Source organism: Poecilia reticulata, linkage group LG11 (assembly GCF_000633615.1).
Source record: "Poecilia reticulata strain Guanapo linkage group LG11, Guppy_female_1.0+MT, whole genome shotgun sequence".
NCBI classification, from domain to species: Eukaryota; Metazoa; Chordata; class Actinopteri; order Cyprinodontiformes; family Poeciliidae; genus Poecilia; species Poecilia reticulata.
Window position 1 is genome coordinate 7,983,324 of NC_024341.1, and position 17,190 is coordinate 8,000,513.

General features: G+C 39.8%; 3 protein-coding genes across 5 annotated transcripts in view; all 3 read right to left on the minus strand.

Annotated features, from left to right (window-relative positions):
* dlgap3 (discs, large (Drosophila) homolog-associated protein 3) overlaps positions 1-11,443 on the minus strand; it is a 908,365-nt gene extending 896,922 nt beyond the window's left edge. For all 3 annotated transcript variants that reach the window (XM_017307432.1, XM_008421515.2, XM_008421514.2), the window contains exon 1: positions 11,364-11,443. The gene's annotated coding sequence lies outside the window, so the exon portion shown is untranslated. The remainder of the gene's footprint in view (positions 1-11,363) is intronic.
* smim12 (small integral membrane protein 12) lies at positions 10,479-13,096 on the minus strand. Its single transcript, XM_008421590.2, has 2 exons — positions 12,908-13,096; positions 10,479-11,566 (listed from the first exon to the last, which is right to left on the minus strand). Exon 2 carries the CDS (start codon positions 11,541-11,543, stop codon positions 11,268-11,270), a length of 276 nt encoding a protein of 91 aa, XP_008419812.1. The 5' UTR covers positions 11,544-11,566; positions 12,908-13,096; the 3' UTR covers positions 10,479-11,267.
* Positions 13,097-16,273: 3,177 nt separating this feature from the next.
* pef1 (penta-EF-hand domain containing 1) overlaps positions 16,274-17,190 on the minus strand; it is a 6,168-nt gene continuing 5,251 nt past the window's right edge. Inside the window, exon 5 of the mRNA XM_008421592.2 lies at positions 16,274-17,141. Within this exon, the coding sequence (XP_008419814.1) occupies positions 16,912-17,141 (230 nt within the window). The 3' untranslated portion in view covers positions 16,274-16,911. The remainder of the gene's footprint in view (positions 17,142-17,190) is intronic.

A 17,190-nucleotide genomic window follows, 5' to 3' on the forward strand; every position in this document is an offset into this window, starting at 1 on the left:
TATATATACACACACACACACACACACATAAAAAAAAAACCATGCAGTTTTGATTACCCTGAATACAGCATCCCCATAGTAAAACAAGGTGGTGGTAGTGTCATGCTTGTGGAGATCTTTTTAAGTGTCTTACAAGTTTTTCTCCAGGATTTCAATGTGTTTAGCACCATCTGTCAGAAAAGGACTCCCACAGCATAAGGCTACCAACACCATGTTTCCAAATGTGGTGGTGTGTTCAGGGTAATAAAAACCACATATCCTTCTTTTTATTAACATCACATTCATGCACTCTTATATGTAAATCTGTCTCATTTAATCCCAATAAAATAAAGGTTTGAGGTTGCAGAGCAATACAATGCCAAAAAGGTTTTTTTTACTTTTGTTCTATGGAACTCAAATCCAGTAATTGCCCATTGAATGGACAAAAAGCGGTACAGAAATGTACAAATTCAATGAAAGGGAGTGGTTGAATTATTTGGACAAATGTATTTAAATGTAATTTTTATGGTGTTGTAAAGTAATCCTGGTCATAATATTTATTATTGTTTGGAAAAAAAAACAAGAATTATTCATAATTTTTGATGTCAGTTCATAATAAAGTCTAAGGGACACAATTTAATTTTGGACCATTTATTCACCTCTGAAGTTCAAGTTGATCTCTTGTGTTTATGTTCCCCCCACCGCCATGATATTTTACAGAATGAGATTTTTTATTTGGAAAAGCTGTTGTTTCATTGTCCAGCAATACACTTTTTGCCATCCAAGCGTTGTTGCTAACGCAGAGAAAATGAATCCCTCATGCCAGCAGGATAAATAGAAACAAAGATATGGAAGAATATTTCACGATATCATCAGTGCAGCTTGCCAAGGGAACCTGTGGAGGGAAATAACTTTGATTTAATGTCTGTTTTCTAATCAGGGGGTTATGGCTTCGCAGTGAAAAGAGAGCATCACTCATACAGCACCATAAGCTTGCACAAGCCGTAGCGGCACTATGTGCTCTATTTAATTTCCCCTGGAGAAGCCGGGCTCTTAATGCTTTTTTTTTCCTTCTTCTTCTTCTTCTTTTCTCATGTAGAGCAACTGATAAAACCCAGAAGTCAGTGCCTTCAACAAAAGTTCCTGCTTGTGTTCTGATACATTAAGGTGATATTTTTTTCAGCAGTATGCGGCACCTCCATTACCAGTTGGCGTGATGATAAGCAATTTTTATGGCAGGAAAAGGGGTTAATAGAAAAATTTAAGGGAACCTAGTTTTTGGAACAGCTTCAACTTCAGGAGTGGTCAAAGTAAAAAAAAAAACTGGAACAAACAGTGAAATCATTTATTTCCCTGTGGGTTACCATGATTTTCTCTTCCAATAACGATAGGAATGAGACGCCTCAACCTTTAGAGGAATGTGTTTTTTTTTTATCACACGCCCTTGATGGGGACAAATGTGCACGTTCCGCTGAGGAAGCAACGGCTAACGGGTTCAGTCCCTGCCGCATGTCCAAACTGTTCTGGCATTTGTGAGCGGTTCTGTTATCTCCACTTTCCATTGTGTGCGCATGCGTCGGCCTCGGTGTTTTCAGCGAAAAGCCGTAGGGGTCAAGGAACACATTGCGGAGGGCAACCCGCCGGTGCCAGGCAAAGCCAGCAGCAAAATCTGCAGACGAGCTTTTTGCCTCATCTGTTCTTATAGATTACAAACCAGAAAAAAAAAACTAAATGGGCACCTTCTATTCTTTTTTCACAGACTAAACATTCCACTACCATTCAGTAACTTTCAGGTTGACTGAAGTGACTCTTGATCATCTGCTTCTCCCACTGACAAGTCCAAGAAACTTCAAAACCCACTATGAGTGTCTAGAAAGGGTTTGGTTCCTCCTTCAGAACAATGGAGCATTAATAAAGCTTTTCAGCCATCACTGGTTTGATTATCTGCTTTGTCTAGACTGTTTCCCTTCCTCAACACAACCGTTCAGGGCAAAAATGTTTAAGGAGTGCCTTAGAAAAAGCTAATAAAACAGAGACCTTTGCTTGTGTAAAACTGTGAAAAATGTACAAACTAAAGTCAACTTTTTTAGCAAATAACCCTTAAAGTTATTCCCAGGGAACATCAGAGTTCAGATACCACTGACTCTATACTTCCCGACATTGTTGGAGTCACAGTGGATCCATTTCCTCAATTTATCCAATGAAAATAAATGAAGCCCATCAGGCCTTTTTCTTTTAAGTAACATTTTAGTTCTTGTGAAGTGAAAGGAACAGCATACATGTTTTCGTTTTAGAAACTCAAAAAGCAAAAGCCTGGAGGGCACCTTTACTTAACCAGTCCAAGTCAACGTTTTGTAGATTCATCTTTTCACATCCACCAATCTTGAACTTGAACTTTCTTTGCAGTATGTCTCTACCAGGCAAAATTTCTGCTTGTTCTTTTTTTTGCAAAACAGTTAAAGATCAAACAGGTTTGATGGGAAGAGTCTGTTAACATCAATTTGAAAGTTACTGGCTAACAAACCACACCATTGTAACTTTGGGCTGTGTGCTCAGCTATAAAAACTGGTAACAGATCTTAAAGCGTTTTAATTTCCAGGTGAAACAACAGCTAAAACAAAAACAAATGTGAACACTGATGTATAACCAGCTTACGTTGTTGAGATTTCTCTAATATGCATTTTCATGTTTTTCATGTAATTAGTCATAAATTTAATGCAAGTGCCGGTGTGTGGGTGTCAGACGGGAATCTTTCATTTTCAACTTTCCTGTCTTTTAAAAAAGGTCCAACAGATGGTTTTGGGTTAGAAAATTAGTCTGTGGCTAGAAAATCTACAGACAAAACAACCGTTGCTTTCTTTTTAACATGCAACACTGTTTTAATGTGCCGTCCTTGATCATTTAAGCTTCAACTGAATTGCGCTGCTTTAAGGTTAAGTAAGGTTTATTTTCAAGACTTAAGACATTATTTAGCCATACTTAAATTGAACTAATAATTCAAGGAAAAGACGTGGACATTGGTATTTGCAGAAGTCCTTTATTGTTTATCCTTAAACTTTTTCTTTTCATTTTGTGTTGGCCACTTAACATTTCAGTAATATACATTAGAGTTTGTCATATAGTGAATCACAATCTCAAGAATTTACAAAGGGGCATTGCTGAAACATAATGTACAACATTAAGTAGGTGTCATCATTCCTACCTGTCGTACAAACTAAAAGGTCGACTTATTTCCGAAGGCTGTAGTGGTTAGGTAAAAATGTGCCCTGGTGAACTCAGAAAGGGCCGACATAATTTCACCTCAAAAACTCAAATTTTTCCTGATCCACAAGGACCTAACTGGCCTTCAAATAGCAGCTGCAGGGTAGACAAGGTCAGGAAAGTTATGTAAAAATCTGTATTTTTGGATCAAGTCGGAGCTTGGGCTCTGTGGCATTGCATGGGGCCGTTCTCTGTGATTTATTGTTTACGCTGTGCAGAGCTCATTTGAGGAAAAGGCAGACGTGTGCCAACTCCTTTTGTTTGCCTTGACATCCGTTCAAACAACGCATGAGGACGGATTTGTCTGTATCCATAACAGTCTCCCGTCCGTGCACCGTGCATTTCATTTGGGCATTTGTGCTATTCATGTAAAAACAAACCGAAAAGGCTTTCGCCGATTTCTAAATTTACTGCTGGGACAGGAAGTGAGTCTGTATCTGTTTCCTTTTCCAGTATTGTTGCTCCCTGGGGGCATTGGTGGTCAGGGATTGTTTCACGTGACAATGGTGCTGTTGTGGGTATCCCAGTATTATTTTGCTTTTTGTTCCCCTGTGTTTGCTCACCAAGTGCTGTAGTTGTAGTTGCACTACTTTCTGCAGGCCTGCCCCAAAATCTCAATGAAAGACATTGTTTTTTGTTGTACCTTTAGAAAATGTGAAAATATGTAACGGCCAAACATACTTTTGCAAGGCGCTGTAGCTTGAAGTGTTAACATCTGCAAATGATTACCGTTTTAATGTGTAGGAATAATTTATTGCAAAAGGGAATGGTTTGGGGGGGTAGAACCTGCGTACCTCGCTTTTAACATTCAAAGCCGTGTTGCACAAGTAGACTAAAATGTGCTTGTAATTATGACTCTCGGGTGCATCTAGGATCCGAATATTCTGCTGGAGCACTTTCAGATTAGGTAAGCAATGATTAATTTGTAATACGCTTAAGTAGAAGTGTTCCCCTACCAGCCCTTTTCCTGGTAAACACTAATATTACATCAGTGCTCCAAACCTCAGAACACTTGCATTAGTGAATTAGTTTAAAAAAAAAGTACACTAACGAGCAATTATCAGCTGGCTTTACGATGTAATAGTCCTTTTAAGATATGGTTTCTTGTGTTTTGTTTACAAAGACAAGGAACACATGCTATTAAATTGTTGCATAGTTATTAGAGAAGATGAAAAATTGAGAATTCTCCTGAATACCGTATTTTCTGGACTATAAGGCGCACCGGATTATAAGGCGCACCTTCAAGGAATGGCCTATTTTAAAACTTTTTTCATATATAAGGCATGAAAAAAGGCGCATTATAAGGCGCATAGAATAGACGCTATAGTTATTGTTGCCACCCGTCCCGTACAAATGTGGATGTTTAATAATAAAGAAGTGGTCCTCGAGTACTTTATATAGTAGGATGTCCCAATCATTGTTTCACTCACGATGTTGGTGTTGCGATATTGTGCTCAACTGCTTTCTGGGTGACACAGACCAACCGGCATGCTGCCATCGCCGCAGTCTCCGTCTCTCTTCCCCGTCCTCCCTCCCTCCTCGGTTGGTGAGGAGAGCCTTCCGCGACTGGGCCGGGGAGTGGCCGGACAATGGTCACCGTTCTCCGTTCGCGCACAGCATGTTCGTGGAGAACGTGGTGCTAAATGACCTGAACAACCTGATTATCAGGTCCTTAGGTAGATAGGTCAGTCAAACTTTACAAACCAGCATTCTGACAACTATCCCAGCATGCACCGCGCACTTCTTCTTGTACGGGCAAAATGAAATCGGCGGCTGCTTACCCTAGTTTCTAGACCTGTTGTGGCTCAGTATTGGTCCATATATAAGGCGCACCGGATTATAAGGCGCACTGTCGGCTTTTGAGGAAATTGAAGGTTTTTCAGTGCGCCTCATAGTGCGGAAAATACGGTAGTATTTTTTGCAAACAGTTGGCATGTAAGAAAGAATGTTACTTTGCTGGAGGAGAGACTGTATCTATTTAATTTTGACCCAAGCTCTCAATGGACCTTACCACAGGGCCCACCTTTCATTGGCTAATGCCCATTTTACATCACAGTGCAGCCATCATGTGCCTTACCGTCTCACAAACTCATGCTAATGTACATTGTGGACTCTCAGACCGACAGAAAATTTTTGTGTCAGGACTCGAAAAAAAATGGTTCTCCGTCAGTGTGGTACCTGTACAGGCGATGTCAGGTATCCTGATCGTGTTTGTGGAACTAAAATTCACAGATTTCCAAAATCTGAAACGGAAAGCCTTGCTTGGATCCAAGCTTGTGCACGACCGCATTTGCAGCTCAACCATCGTAGKATCAATAAGAACAAAGTGTCTGCTGGTGTAAGTATTATTGCTTTGCTTTCTTTGTGTTTAGTAAATGAAAAAAAAAAGTCAATAATAAACACATCCATTATGAAAACCTTTTAGCCAAGTACAGCATGACAGTACCGATACAACTTCTACATCCTGAAGCCTGTCTGTTACACAGCTTTACGTTAGCTGAACAGATCAATATGCAATGTGTACCGTATCTGACATACATTAAAGATTTTATTTCACCTGAAAAGGCTTTTTACTAAACTGTAATAGTGTTAGCCACACTAGCTTTTACTAAACTGTAATCGTGTTAGCCAAGCTAGAATTTACTAAACTGTAATCGTGTTAGCCACGCTAACTTTTACTAAACTGTAATCGTGTTAGCCACGCTAGCACCGAGTACCGTGTATAAGTCCTAGGCACATTCRAACCCTCAAAACCATGAATGCCSGACTTACCCAGCCTTGCAAGAACAATAGGCATCAGTGATCTTGTCCACAGCTATATTTATGCTGAGGGTCTGAGGATCTACTGTTTTCCTCATCGACTGGTAGCATTTAGCTGCAACTCGCACAATGTTAGAGGCATTGCATGGCTAAAACATCTTGATGTCGTCCAAAAAAGATGACATGAACTTGTTGGTTCCCTTGTCCATTGTCGTGGCTGATATTTTGTGAAAATCCGGCAGAAATGCTAAACTAATCGACTCAGAAATACTCTGCAGAGTCAGTCGAAACGAAAAATCCCATAGAAGCTAAGCTCTGCGAGGAGATTAATGTGAGACATGAAGTCACGTGGGACATTCGGGGGGGCGTTTCTGGGCTGAGCTTGGTAAGGTCCATGAGTGGTATAGAGCTTCGGAATGTGACGTCACTGCTCTAGTCAGAGGGGTATTAGCGCCATCTTTGTTGCCACCGACAAAAACGACTGTCTCAGATATTTTTACATCATGTGTTGATTTTTCACTGTTCAGCGTTGGATTCTCTGTTTTTATGTCATAATTCACATCTAGTTTGTCGCTCCGTTTTATGTCCCACTTGTCCTGTTTTAGAGTTTTGCGCAATGTGCGCTGCGTTTTTTTTTTAACTCCCTAAGGTGCAGGGCGGTCGGGAAACATGTCGATGGGGAAAAGGCAGACTGACATGAACCTTTTAAAACAACGGAAACAATTTCTGCATTCTGATTATTGAAATTTAAAAGTGCTGTGTTGTTTTATTACCCCCGTTTCATACCGGACCACTTACAGCACCGTGTTAACGCAAAAAAAAAAAAAAAAAGCTCTCTATCGAGGTATCACCCATGGAGGGATTTCTTTATTTAAATGGGTTCATTTTTCAGAGGGATACACAGTGAGGGTATCGTGATTTTAGTAATTACATGTTTATAAGAGCGATTTTCTGTTGTCCTTCCATGGAAGCGGGCAGCTTTCAAACGGAAATAAAACACTTTTTAATATAAATTGCTGCTTTGACATGATCACAAAACTGCCAAAACGTAGCCTACATAAATACCAGACAAAGTGAATCACAGCAGCGTCATCAGCCGGTGTAACGCTGAACTGATGCGGAGCGGAGCCATGAAGCTACAAACACTGAATAGAAGAAAAGCTGCCATCGATACCAAAGTCTAAACTGGTATTGTTGTGGATTTAAGGTGTAAAGTTTACCTTCGACCAAACGCCCCCCAAAAGCATCCCAGCGCTCCCCTTTTGTAAAAATGTCCGCCAGCGCCCCCTGCCGKCCTSTGAACGCCCYCTGGGGGGCGGTACCGCCCACGTTGAGAACCGCTAGTCTAGTAGAATAATTTCACAGATTTTGAGTTAATGGGGCACACCATTTGGAAGCTATTGAAAACATTTAATATTTAAAATATTGAATATGACTTAAATCCTTATAGAGGATAGTGTGCCTCGTTTAATAGCATGAATTACCACTTTTTTGTATTAGTTGGTCACAAGACAAGGCATTTATTTACAGGAGTGTTCGGAAATTTACGGTCCCTATGTGAACCTCCGAGCGCTTGAGGTGGCATCGGTAGAGGACAGCTGGCCGAAATTGGCGTTTATAAATCGGATCAACCTTGAGCTGAACGTCCCTTACTCCGCGGAGGGCAAATATCCAGTGTCCAATTTGCAAAACAACTTCGCTGCGGTAGGTAATACAATGAAAACACCAGTGTTCTGACTAGTTTGTTTTGGTCTGTGGGCTGCAAACATGGCGCCGAGCGACGTAAATGTCATACTCTGTGACGTCAGCTCCAAAGCTCTATAGCTAGTTTTCTTCATTAGTAAGCTGTTGCTGTAATGTGGACCTAATTATCAAAAATCAAGTCGGTCAAGAATGTTAATCTTTTGTTTCCAACAGATCAATCTTCAAAATATAGAGAAAATTCTCACAAATCATTGTCCAAACTTAAACTAGATGAACCAGAAAGAACAAAGCATTTTGACTTTGACTTTCACCAAACAAAGTTAAAATGAAATATTTCAGATCAAACCATATTTACAGACCTACATCCAGTTGAGATTCTCTTCCAGAAAAAGTATCTTAAACTTATTTTGTATTTTATTTTTATCTTGATTCTTCATCCAATCAGAGCTTGATCAATTCACAAAAAAGAATGACGACAAATATTCTGTCTCTGGCTGTCAAAGGAAATACGATATATAAATGTATGTGTTGCAATAAAAGCTTCCCAACAAAAATACACAAACATATTTGCCAATTTTCTAACTTGACATCAGCTGACTGGCAGTTTACTCTGTAGGCTATGCATTTGGAAAATAATTCAGCATTATCTTCACTAAAAAAAATAAATAAAAAAATACTAGGAGAGCTTGGAATTGGATTTGCTGAAACATTTGTCTCTTATAAGAACTCACTGCATTTATTGTCACAGGGATGACGTTGAAAGTTGCCTATAACATTTTATTGCTATATATAAGTATCTTTGAAGGAGACAGCTTTCAGTTTTAATTTAAAGTAAGGACTTTGTTATGAAGACAGACATTTTTACTTCTCAGGTCCACAGACATAAAGCTGTTCATGTGTGTGTAGCTACAGTATCTTAATAAAAGGATGCGGTGCCCCACCTGGAGGCAGATAGATCTATTGTTCATGCGACACTTTGGAACACAGTCTCCAGCCTGTCCATTCAGGATGTTAGATTGAACCTCCTTGAGCAGATTGAAATAAAAAAAGACCAGCCAGCATCACCCGCACCCATTATCCCCATCATCCAGTAGGAACAATGGCTACCGCCCCTTCCTCCTTTCCCAGGAACCTCGGCCCTCCGTTCCCACAGTGCCGTCCCGTTCTGAGGAGCCGGAGGGCCATTGTTACGCAGGATGACCTGTCCTCCGATTGTTCCCAGGAGGACACACATACACTTTTCACAGCGCGCTCGCTATAACTCCCAGCGGCACCTCTGCATCTTCACTTTGTGTTTTTTTTGTTTTGTTTTTTGTTTTTTTGAATGGAAACTTCCTCCAGCCTGCGGTAATTGCTTCTTCAAACCTGTCTCACACCAGAGTCGCCGGCGTGGAGTGGGCCATTTCGCTGATAGCAAACATAAGAGCAGAGAAGAAAAAGCTGGAGATGGCTGCAGATAGCACAGCATTTACCACTGTGGTGCCAGTGGAAGTCTGGGCTTCATGATTTCTACCTATTTCACAAGCTGGCAGGGTAATGTAGCAGAACGTATCCTGGCACACTAGAAAGGCTGCAGACCACTTTTATTTTATTACCACAGTACTAGTCTGGGACCAACTTTTAAAACCTCAAACAGTGGGATCAGTTCTGTTGCTTATTTGTCTCATTTGTCTGATTCAGCCTGTGACTAATTCCAGTTAGTTTTTATTTTCAGACCCGCATTTCACTGCAGCGATGACGAAAGTAAAAGCGGCCTTGACTCAAGCGTGGATGTTTACCAGCACATTAAATGTCAGATCTCTTGTTAACATTCATTCCCTGGGGAGTTTTTTGGAAGTTTGAAGCGAGAGAAAACAAAAATCAGGTGAACGGTGGAAAAAAAATTAAAAAAGTTAACTTTGAAGAGAAACACTTAGCCTGTTTTATATTTCCAAAGATGCTGACAGTCTTAAAAGTTTAACCTATTATTAAAGGTTGTATTAAAGGTTAAACCTGCATCATTTAAAGATGTCTGGTATTAAAGCTGCAGTATGTAACTTTTAGGAAAAAATTTTTTTTTTTCCATAGCTATTAAAATTACACCATGTTGAGACAGCATGCCGTCAGTATGACAGATAATCTGTGCAAAAAAAAAAAAAAAAATCAAGCTCCTCCTCATCCTCCTAATGCTACTGTTAGCAAACCGCTCTCAGTCAAAAACAACCAATCAGAGCCAGGAGGAGGGTCTTGGCGCTGTCAATCAACCTCATGTATGCTGTTCAACGTGCTAATGGCGGAAAATCAGCTTACCAGTACAGAAAAACCTGTACTTATCTGCAGTCATCAGTGGCTATGCTAACTAACATTAGCATTTGTAGCAGGCTATGTTGTGGTGAACCAGCTGTAGCTGGTTACTCCAATTCCTCCGATTGTATTCAAGGGTATCGGAATACAAGGCACAAAATACAAATGCAAACCGCACTTTTCAGATTACAAAAAAATAATAGTACAAAAAACAAAAGTAAAATGCTAACAAATAGAATTATGGTGGTGAAATGTGAAAATCCAAGATGCATCAATGCTTTTTCGATGATCATGTTTGACATGATCCAACAGAGTAAAGATGAATGAGCTGATTTCCCTTCAGGAATAAGTTTAGCTTTTCAGAGCTGAATGAGAAGGTTTTTGATGAGCAAAGTTACTTTTTATTAAGAAGGGAAATTTTGGGAGTATTTGTTTTTTTTGTGTGTGAAGCATATTAAGCCAGTTTTGTGTGATTTGTCAGCAACGGACACTTTTTCAATTTATGAACATAGATTTCCTTTATTTCATATCATTTCTTGGACACACAATTTATACACCTGGGAGTACTAACCATGCAGACTTTCTAAAATGAAAGCATCATGTTCAGGTTACAAATAATACTCCTAAAAAGCTTACAGCTCCAACGGAACCTCCTGTACTGCTGGCTTGTTTTGCCACACGCCTTCCAAGGCCAGATGAGATAAAAGGAACAACACAGAGCCGTCTTTCTTTTCCCACTTCCAGCAAGATAATTGCTACGTCTTTTCTAACATTCAGAAAAGATTAAAGGACACTCACTTTGAGAAACATTTATCTTGAAAATATCTTCGAATGAAACTACCAAAAGAAAATTGGGAGTGACTTAATCATGAAGCCACAATAATATCTGGCTCATACTGCTGTAATATGACATGAATAGAAACGATTTTCTTTGTAAGTGGAGATGGGCAAGTAAAAACAATCAATTAGATCAACACTTAAGTGAGTGGCTTGATTAAAATGTTCATCTATGCATCGTCAAATCTTCTGAAAATTCATCGATGGAAGATTTGTACCTGGTTACAAGAAATAGCAAGAGTGTGTTTGGTTTGATGTGTTTACTATCGGCCGGGCTGGCATTGATTCTTCAGGAGGTGGCAAGTGAAAACTACTCAGGTGAGTAGAACAGCGGGTTGATTTTTGTCCTCCGGTTCACCTCTTCGGTTCCCAGGGAACCATCCTCTTGATGGAAAAAAATAATAAAAAAAAAAACTGCAAGAACAAGTCTGTCGCGACACGAGTTAGCTCTTCTCAGATCTGTTCCTGTTGAGAGCAGCTTTAGGCGTGAACTCCAGTTTCTCTTTAAGGCTAAGCACCTGAGTGCCGTCTGTTCCCACCTGTTCCTGCAGCTTTCTTTCCTCCCTCAGTTCCAAGATGCTCTTCTCTTCCTCCCGAGGTTTGGGAGTGCCTCTGATGAACCACTCCAGGTGGTAGCCCACAGCGCCGACCACGAAAGCGACAGGGAAGGTGACGTATGGAGCGTAGGTCCGCATCGCAGTCCATACTACGGGCCACATGCTGCTTTAATTTCCCAGGTGCCCTAAAGGTTAGAAAATAAGTAAATTATATAATAGTAAGAGAGAAATTGTAGCATAGATTATTCTTTTCAGAACAGTAATAGAAAAAAATATATATTTAGGAAACAACTTCTAATGCCAGAGTGGTCATTTTCTCTCTACTGGCCCCCTCTTGTGGTCAAAACCAGATCCCTACAGTTAAACCAAATTAGGTTCCAATGACAGGGAAATAAAGTCTAGTGTTTTTAACCAGAAAATAATCAATTGCTACAGTCAGTTTCATGATTTTAGGCTTCAACGTGTAATACAAATAAATTAAAAATAATTAAGAAATAAAAAAAATTAAGTGTGTCGATTAAAAATATTGATGTTGACAAATTATAGTCGATTATGACAATTGGTCTCAGCAGAGACTTAATTCATCTGAAAGAAAGGGGGAAAAAATAAGTTTCTAAAAGGTGCGTGCTGATCACTTTGCATGCAGACTGCAACTCCAGATTCTCTAGAGGAGCCACCTGTTGATAATTAGTTAATCAGGCAGTTTAGCAACACCTGGCTGCTACTTACTCTCAAAAATCCCATAGAAGCAGCACGGAGGCAAATTTTGTAAAGAAAAAAAAAAAAGTATTTCAACTGATTATGACTTAATGTTGTGAAATCTGGCGTCTTTTTCTGTTTATATTTCAGATTAGATTTAAGCAATTGTAGAAACGTGCAGACACTATATCAATGTTATATCCTGTCAGCCAAAATATTACAATTAACAGATGGAGGACTGTTAATTCTCTAACAGCAAATTTCTATCATGATTATTTGCTGCTTTAGCTCAAATCTTTATTTTTATTGTACCAAAATTTGTCAAAAAGTAATTACAATGTCGCAAATTTGCCAGTTTTCTCAGTGTCGAATTGGAAAACCTGGTGTCTACTATTATTACAGCGTTCATTTGATGTCAGACACCGTTCGCTTCACCTTCCTTACTGGTAATATAGTTCAACATTCTAACAGAGTTCGCCATTTTTGACTTAAAATACCGCAAAACAAAAAATGACAAGTCGAATGAGGGTGCCCAAACTGACCACGAGTTTAATTCAAAACTGACATAAACCTCCCCCCCCCACCCCCCAAAACACGAACACGTTTTGCTGAAGTTATGCACGAATATCGGTCAACAAAGTCAGCATCACCCTGGTCGGTGGGATAGCTTAAAGTATTTGATATTCATAATCTTAGCCAGACGGGCACCGGAAGTATGAACATTAACCTACTAGTTTACTGTGTCTATCAAGAAACAAATTACTATCACACCATTTATTTTGACAATTTTTGACCGCCGTTAATTCATTTCATAAGACCACACTCACCTCTGCCGTTAACACATTTGTTCTACAGAGACGTCATTTCCGTGAGTTTCCCCATTTCCTTCCTGTATCAACGTCATTCGCTAGTTTTTCTTCTGCGTTTTACCACCCCCTACTGGTAAATATAGTACACTGCGCTGAATGCCCAGCAGTATGTACTTCCTCAGCTACTTCTTCCAGTGACTAAAAATGATGTGTAATGAAATGTATCTTCGTATTTAATTTTGTTTTTGTTTATATATAATAAACAAAAAATCCACAGTCTTAATGGGTGTAGGTCTTTTCTCTTTGTTGGCTCCATCCTTGCCAAGTCCAGTTCTTCCTATTACGAGGGATCTGATCCATGTCTAAGCTAAAAAAAAACACACACACAAAAAAAAAACTCTTTAACATTTGTAACTTTCCAAACTAAGCAGCCTTAACATAGAAAACTGGTAACTTTCCAAATTAAACAATGTTTACATAGCTACATGTGGTAAAAATTCCTGAGTAATCAGTCAAGTTTCCACACCCAGAGAACATATAATTTATGTAAGATCAAAGAAACATGGAAGGAGGATTACAGACCTGGATGACTTTACGCTTATCTCAGCTCCAGTCTGCTCCGGTAGCAGACTGGTTTATACCGGTTTGGGTCTTGACTACATAAAGACCTCAAACCAGACAACGTCCTCTCCATGCGCCTCGAGTACCACACCGTATCTGGATCTTGTTTTGGGTATACAAACACTCCATATTCCTGCAAAAATACTTTAAGACAATGTTTTCCAGCCCTGGTCCTCAAGGCACAGTGCTCTTCATGTTTCCGTATTTTAACATCTAAAACATGCAAAGCAATGTGTCTTGAGGACCAGGGTTGAAAAACACTGCCTAAAGGAACACACTCAATACTTTTCCTGATCAGACGAAATTGGCAGCTAAAGTCCCAGGTAAAATACTTTACATTGACATGAAAAAAAACATTTTCATGTTGCAAGAGAAATTTGCCTACAAACTGCATCTTGTATTTATTCAGGTTCCGATTCCTGAATATACTAAAACATGCTTATCTGAAACACCAAGACTAAGAAAACAAAGAAACGGAGAAAACGTCTCACTAACAGAGAAAGCTTGGTGCATTTCTGTGAAGAAATACAGATTTAAAGTGGAAGCCCATGTCTCTCTCAAAGTGCAATTCTTTCACCCAATAGGAGAAGCAATATCAGACTCGGTTTGATGGTTTTCTGGGTAGTGAATCAGTAAGCCTTCTTTGCAAAGCTACGTCTGATTGATGACACTGATTATTTGGCCCCCACTCTGGAAACTTTTCCATTTAACAACAACAACGATCCTCGCCACCTAGTTGATCTATAGCAGTCGGAAAGCAGCCTGTCACAGAGCGGTGGCTGGAACACTTAATGGTTTCTTGTAGTAAAGCTCCAGAGGAGGAAAACAAAAACAAAAAAAAACACTGATCCATGTCCAGATTTGTTAAAATTAGTTTCAATGAAACTGGAATTGTGATTAAGTTGAATCTTGTGTGGGTGATTATGTTTGAAATCATTCTTTAAACCCCTGAATCCCTCAGTTGCCAGGACTGGCATGTGATCAGTGCTGTCAAATAAGGAGAAATGTGCTCATCTCCTGTCACACACACACACACACTTAGTCCCGCAGGCTAACAACATTGCCCGTGCCAGTTCTGCTTTACCAGCTGAACTTGGCAGCGGTGGGTTTATTAAATAAATGTCCGTTTATTCGTTAAATGAGATTTAGAGCTGCGCTCGCCAATATTTTGCAAATGAAAAAAAAAAAAAAAAACGCAGCTATTTCTATCAATCCAAATCATGAGCCCAGCCTGACAGAGCAGAGTGTCACACTAAAGCCCTGTAGACTCGACCTATTTGTTAAAGTTAATTACAGATGTCAGGCATGGTCAGTGGTGGGAAATGTCCTCATTACACATGGGGAAAAATGACAGGACTCAAGTTAAATCACTGCTGAATCACAGAAGTCAGGAAAAAAAAAAGTCCATGCAAAAGGAAATGGGTTTCAGTGAACTGAACCATAAAACATGTTAAACCTTTGGACATGCTTCAAGTCCTTTAGTATTCGGTTCCCTCCCCCATTTTGCTACATTGTAATAACAAATCATAAAGTGTTGTAATGGGACGATAGACCAACAGGAAGTGATGAAAATTTGTAGGAAATTAATAAAAACTTTAACTCAACTCTACCCTGGTAAGATCAGTCCCTCATTCTACGCTTTGCTTCGTACGGAGGACCCAGATCCTCGGCTACTCAGAAACAATTGCTTGCTGAAGGAGTGGTCTCTTGAAATTTGAAACGACCGGATCCGATTTCACCAAGCTGTCTTAAGCATTTCTCTTGTTCCGACATTAGCTGCTCCACACATGGAACCGTGGTCAGTGCGGACAGAATGGCTTCGCCTCACTTCCTCCGCCGTAATTCGCCAAACCATCGACAGTGTACAGGCAAACTACAATTCTGAAACGGCCCGTTTGCCGTTTCAGAACACAGTTAGTGGCAAACTGCAAACACAACTCTTCTATACAGGCCAGGTTTGGGAAATGCAAATGATCATCATGGTAATGGTATTACAAACTACATTTATGCGATTGTCTTCCAGCGTTGGTGAATTACCCGTAATCTGTTGTAATACTTTTTGCATATTTTGACAAAATCATGATAATACTCATAACCATAATCAGTTTGCTCACCATAACAATAGGATTTTCATATTACATGTCTACCCAATTCGGAGTGAGGCAGAACGATTCTTTCCACAAACTAATCAAGCAGGGGGACAGATGGTGAAGAATAAAAGAACCAGATGTGGGAAGAAGAGACAGCTGCTTATTCATTTTTTTCACACCGCTTCACAGACAAAAAGAAAACAAAGTAACTATATGTGCATTTTTAGGCTCAAATAGGGTCGGACTCAACTTTCTGTCAAAATCGTGAGCATTTATAATCCTGAGATCAGGTGCCAATTGTGGCATATTTCTCTAGAATCGGGTGTAGACAGTCATTCTTCAAAACTTTTAAAACATAAATAATCATCTCATTATAATAGCGATACTAAGTTTAGTTTAACTGCTTTCTTGCTTTCCTTTTACATCTACAGATATCAAGTTTGGTTGATGTTCTTTCTTGATATTATAACTATGTCCAGATTTAGGAGCATTAAGCTCTGAGTGTTGATCTGCCAATCACCGGTCAGAGCAAATCCGGTGCAAACTGATTGGCATGTCATTATTTTAGTGGCAACCAAATTACTGTATGCTGTTAAAATCACCAGAAAAACAAAAAACTAGCTTCTAGCTGCTTTGTATGCATATCAGGTAAGTAAATAAGATCAAGGATGAGTACAAATGGCAAAACATTTATTCATTAGCATCACAAATCATTTAGCAAAACTCAAGACTACGGAAAAAACTCAAATTTGCACACAATTTTGTCCATTTTAAAAGGTCCACATAATATTTTTGTATACTGTATATTAATCTGTACAGTTGTACAAAGAAATATTTGATTAATGTGTTAAACGCAGTGAGAAAAAAACAGCTAATAAAAAAAGACAAGTTTTTACAAGTTTAGTTGGAAAAGGCCTGATGAAACTGTGAGGCCTCAGTGTAACAATAAATCTAATAACTGTAATGTTCCCATCATCTGTAATTACATATCAACTCAAATTCAACCCCACAAGACTTTTGCAAAAAAGTAAAAAAAAAAAAAAAAAAATTCTCTAACAATAACCATTATCCTTGGTCAGACTGGTTTTATGTAGATAAACATCTTACAGGAGCAGATCTTAGTGCAACGTCAGGCTTCTAACCGTCAAATTAAATGCAGCGACTGCCGCTACACTGAATATACCGCAATGTGTGGGGGTGGGAGGCACCTCTGGCGAAGCACAGGGAAAATCCGGGAGGCTGTCGGCCTGCGTGCGAAATGACGGTGCGCCTTCCGACAGCTGTGAGCGGGGCTCGTTGGCGAAGCCGCGCTCACATCAGCCTCGTGACGGCGCTGGTGAGAAAGTCCTCGTAGCTGAGTCGGACGTTGCCCGTCATGCCGCTGTCTCGCTCCCTGAACACCTGCGTCATGCTCTGGAGCTGCGTGCACACCTGGATGAAGCGGTCCAGCTGGATGCCGTGGGGGCCGCCCCTCCCACCGAAGCGTTGCACCAGCATCTCGGAAAACTGGGGGCTGAACTTGTAGCCCATCTGAGTTAAAACTGAAAAAGGAGAGACGACAGAGGAAAAAATGTGAGAGGTATACAGTGA

Coding starts and splice junctions, on each gene's coding strand:
- smim12 (XM_008421590.2), bottom strand. CDS start 11,543: ATGTGGCCCGTAGTATGGACTGCGATGCGGACCTACGCTCCATACGTC.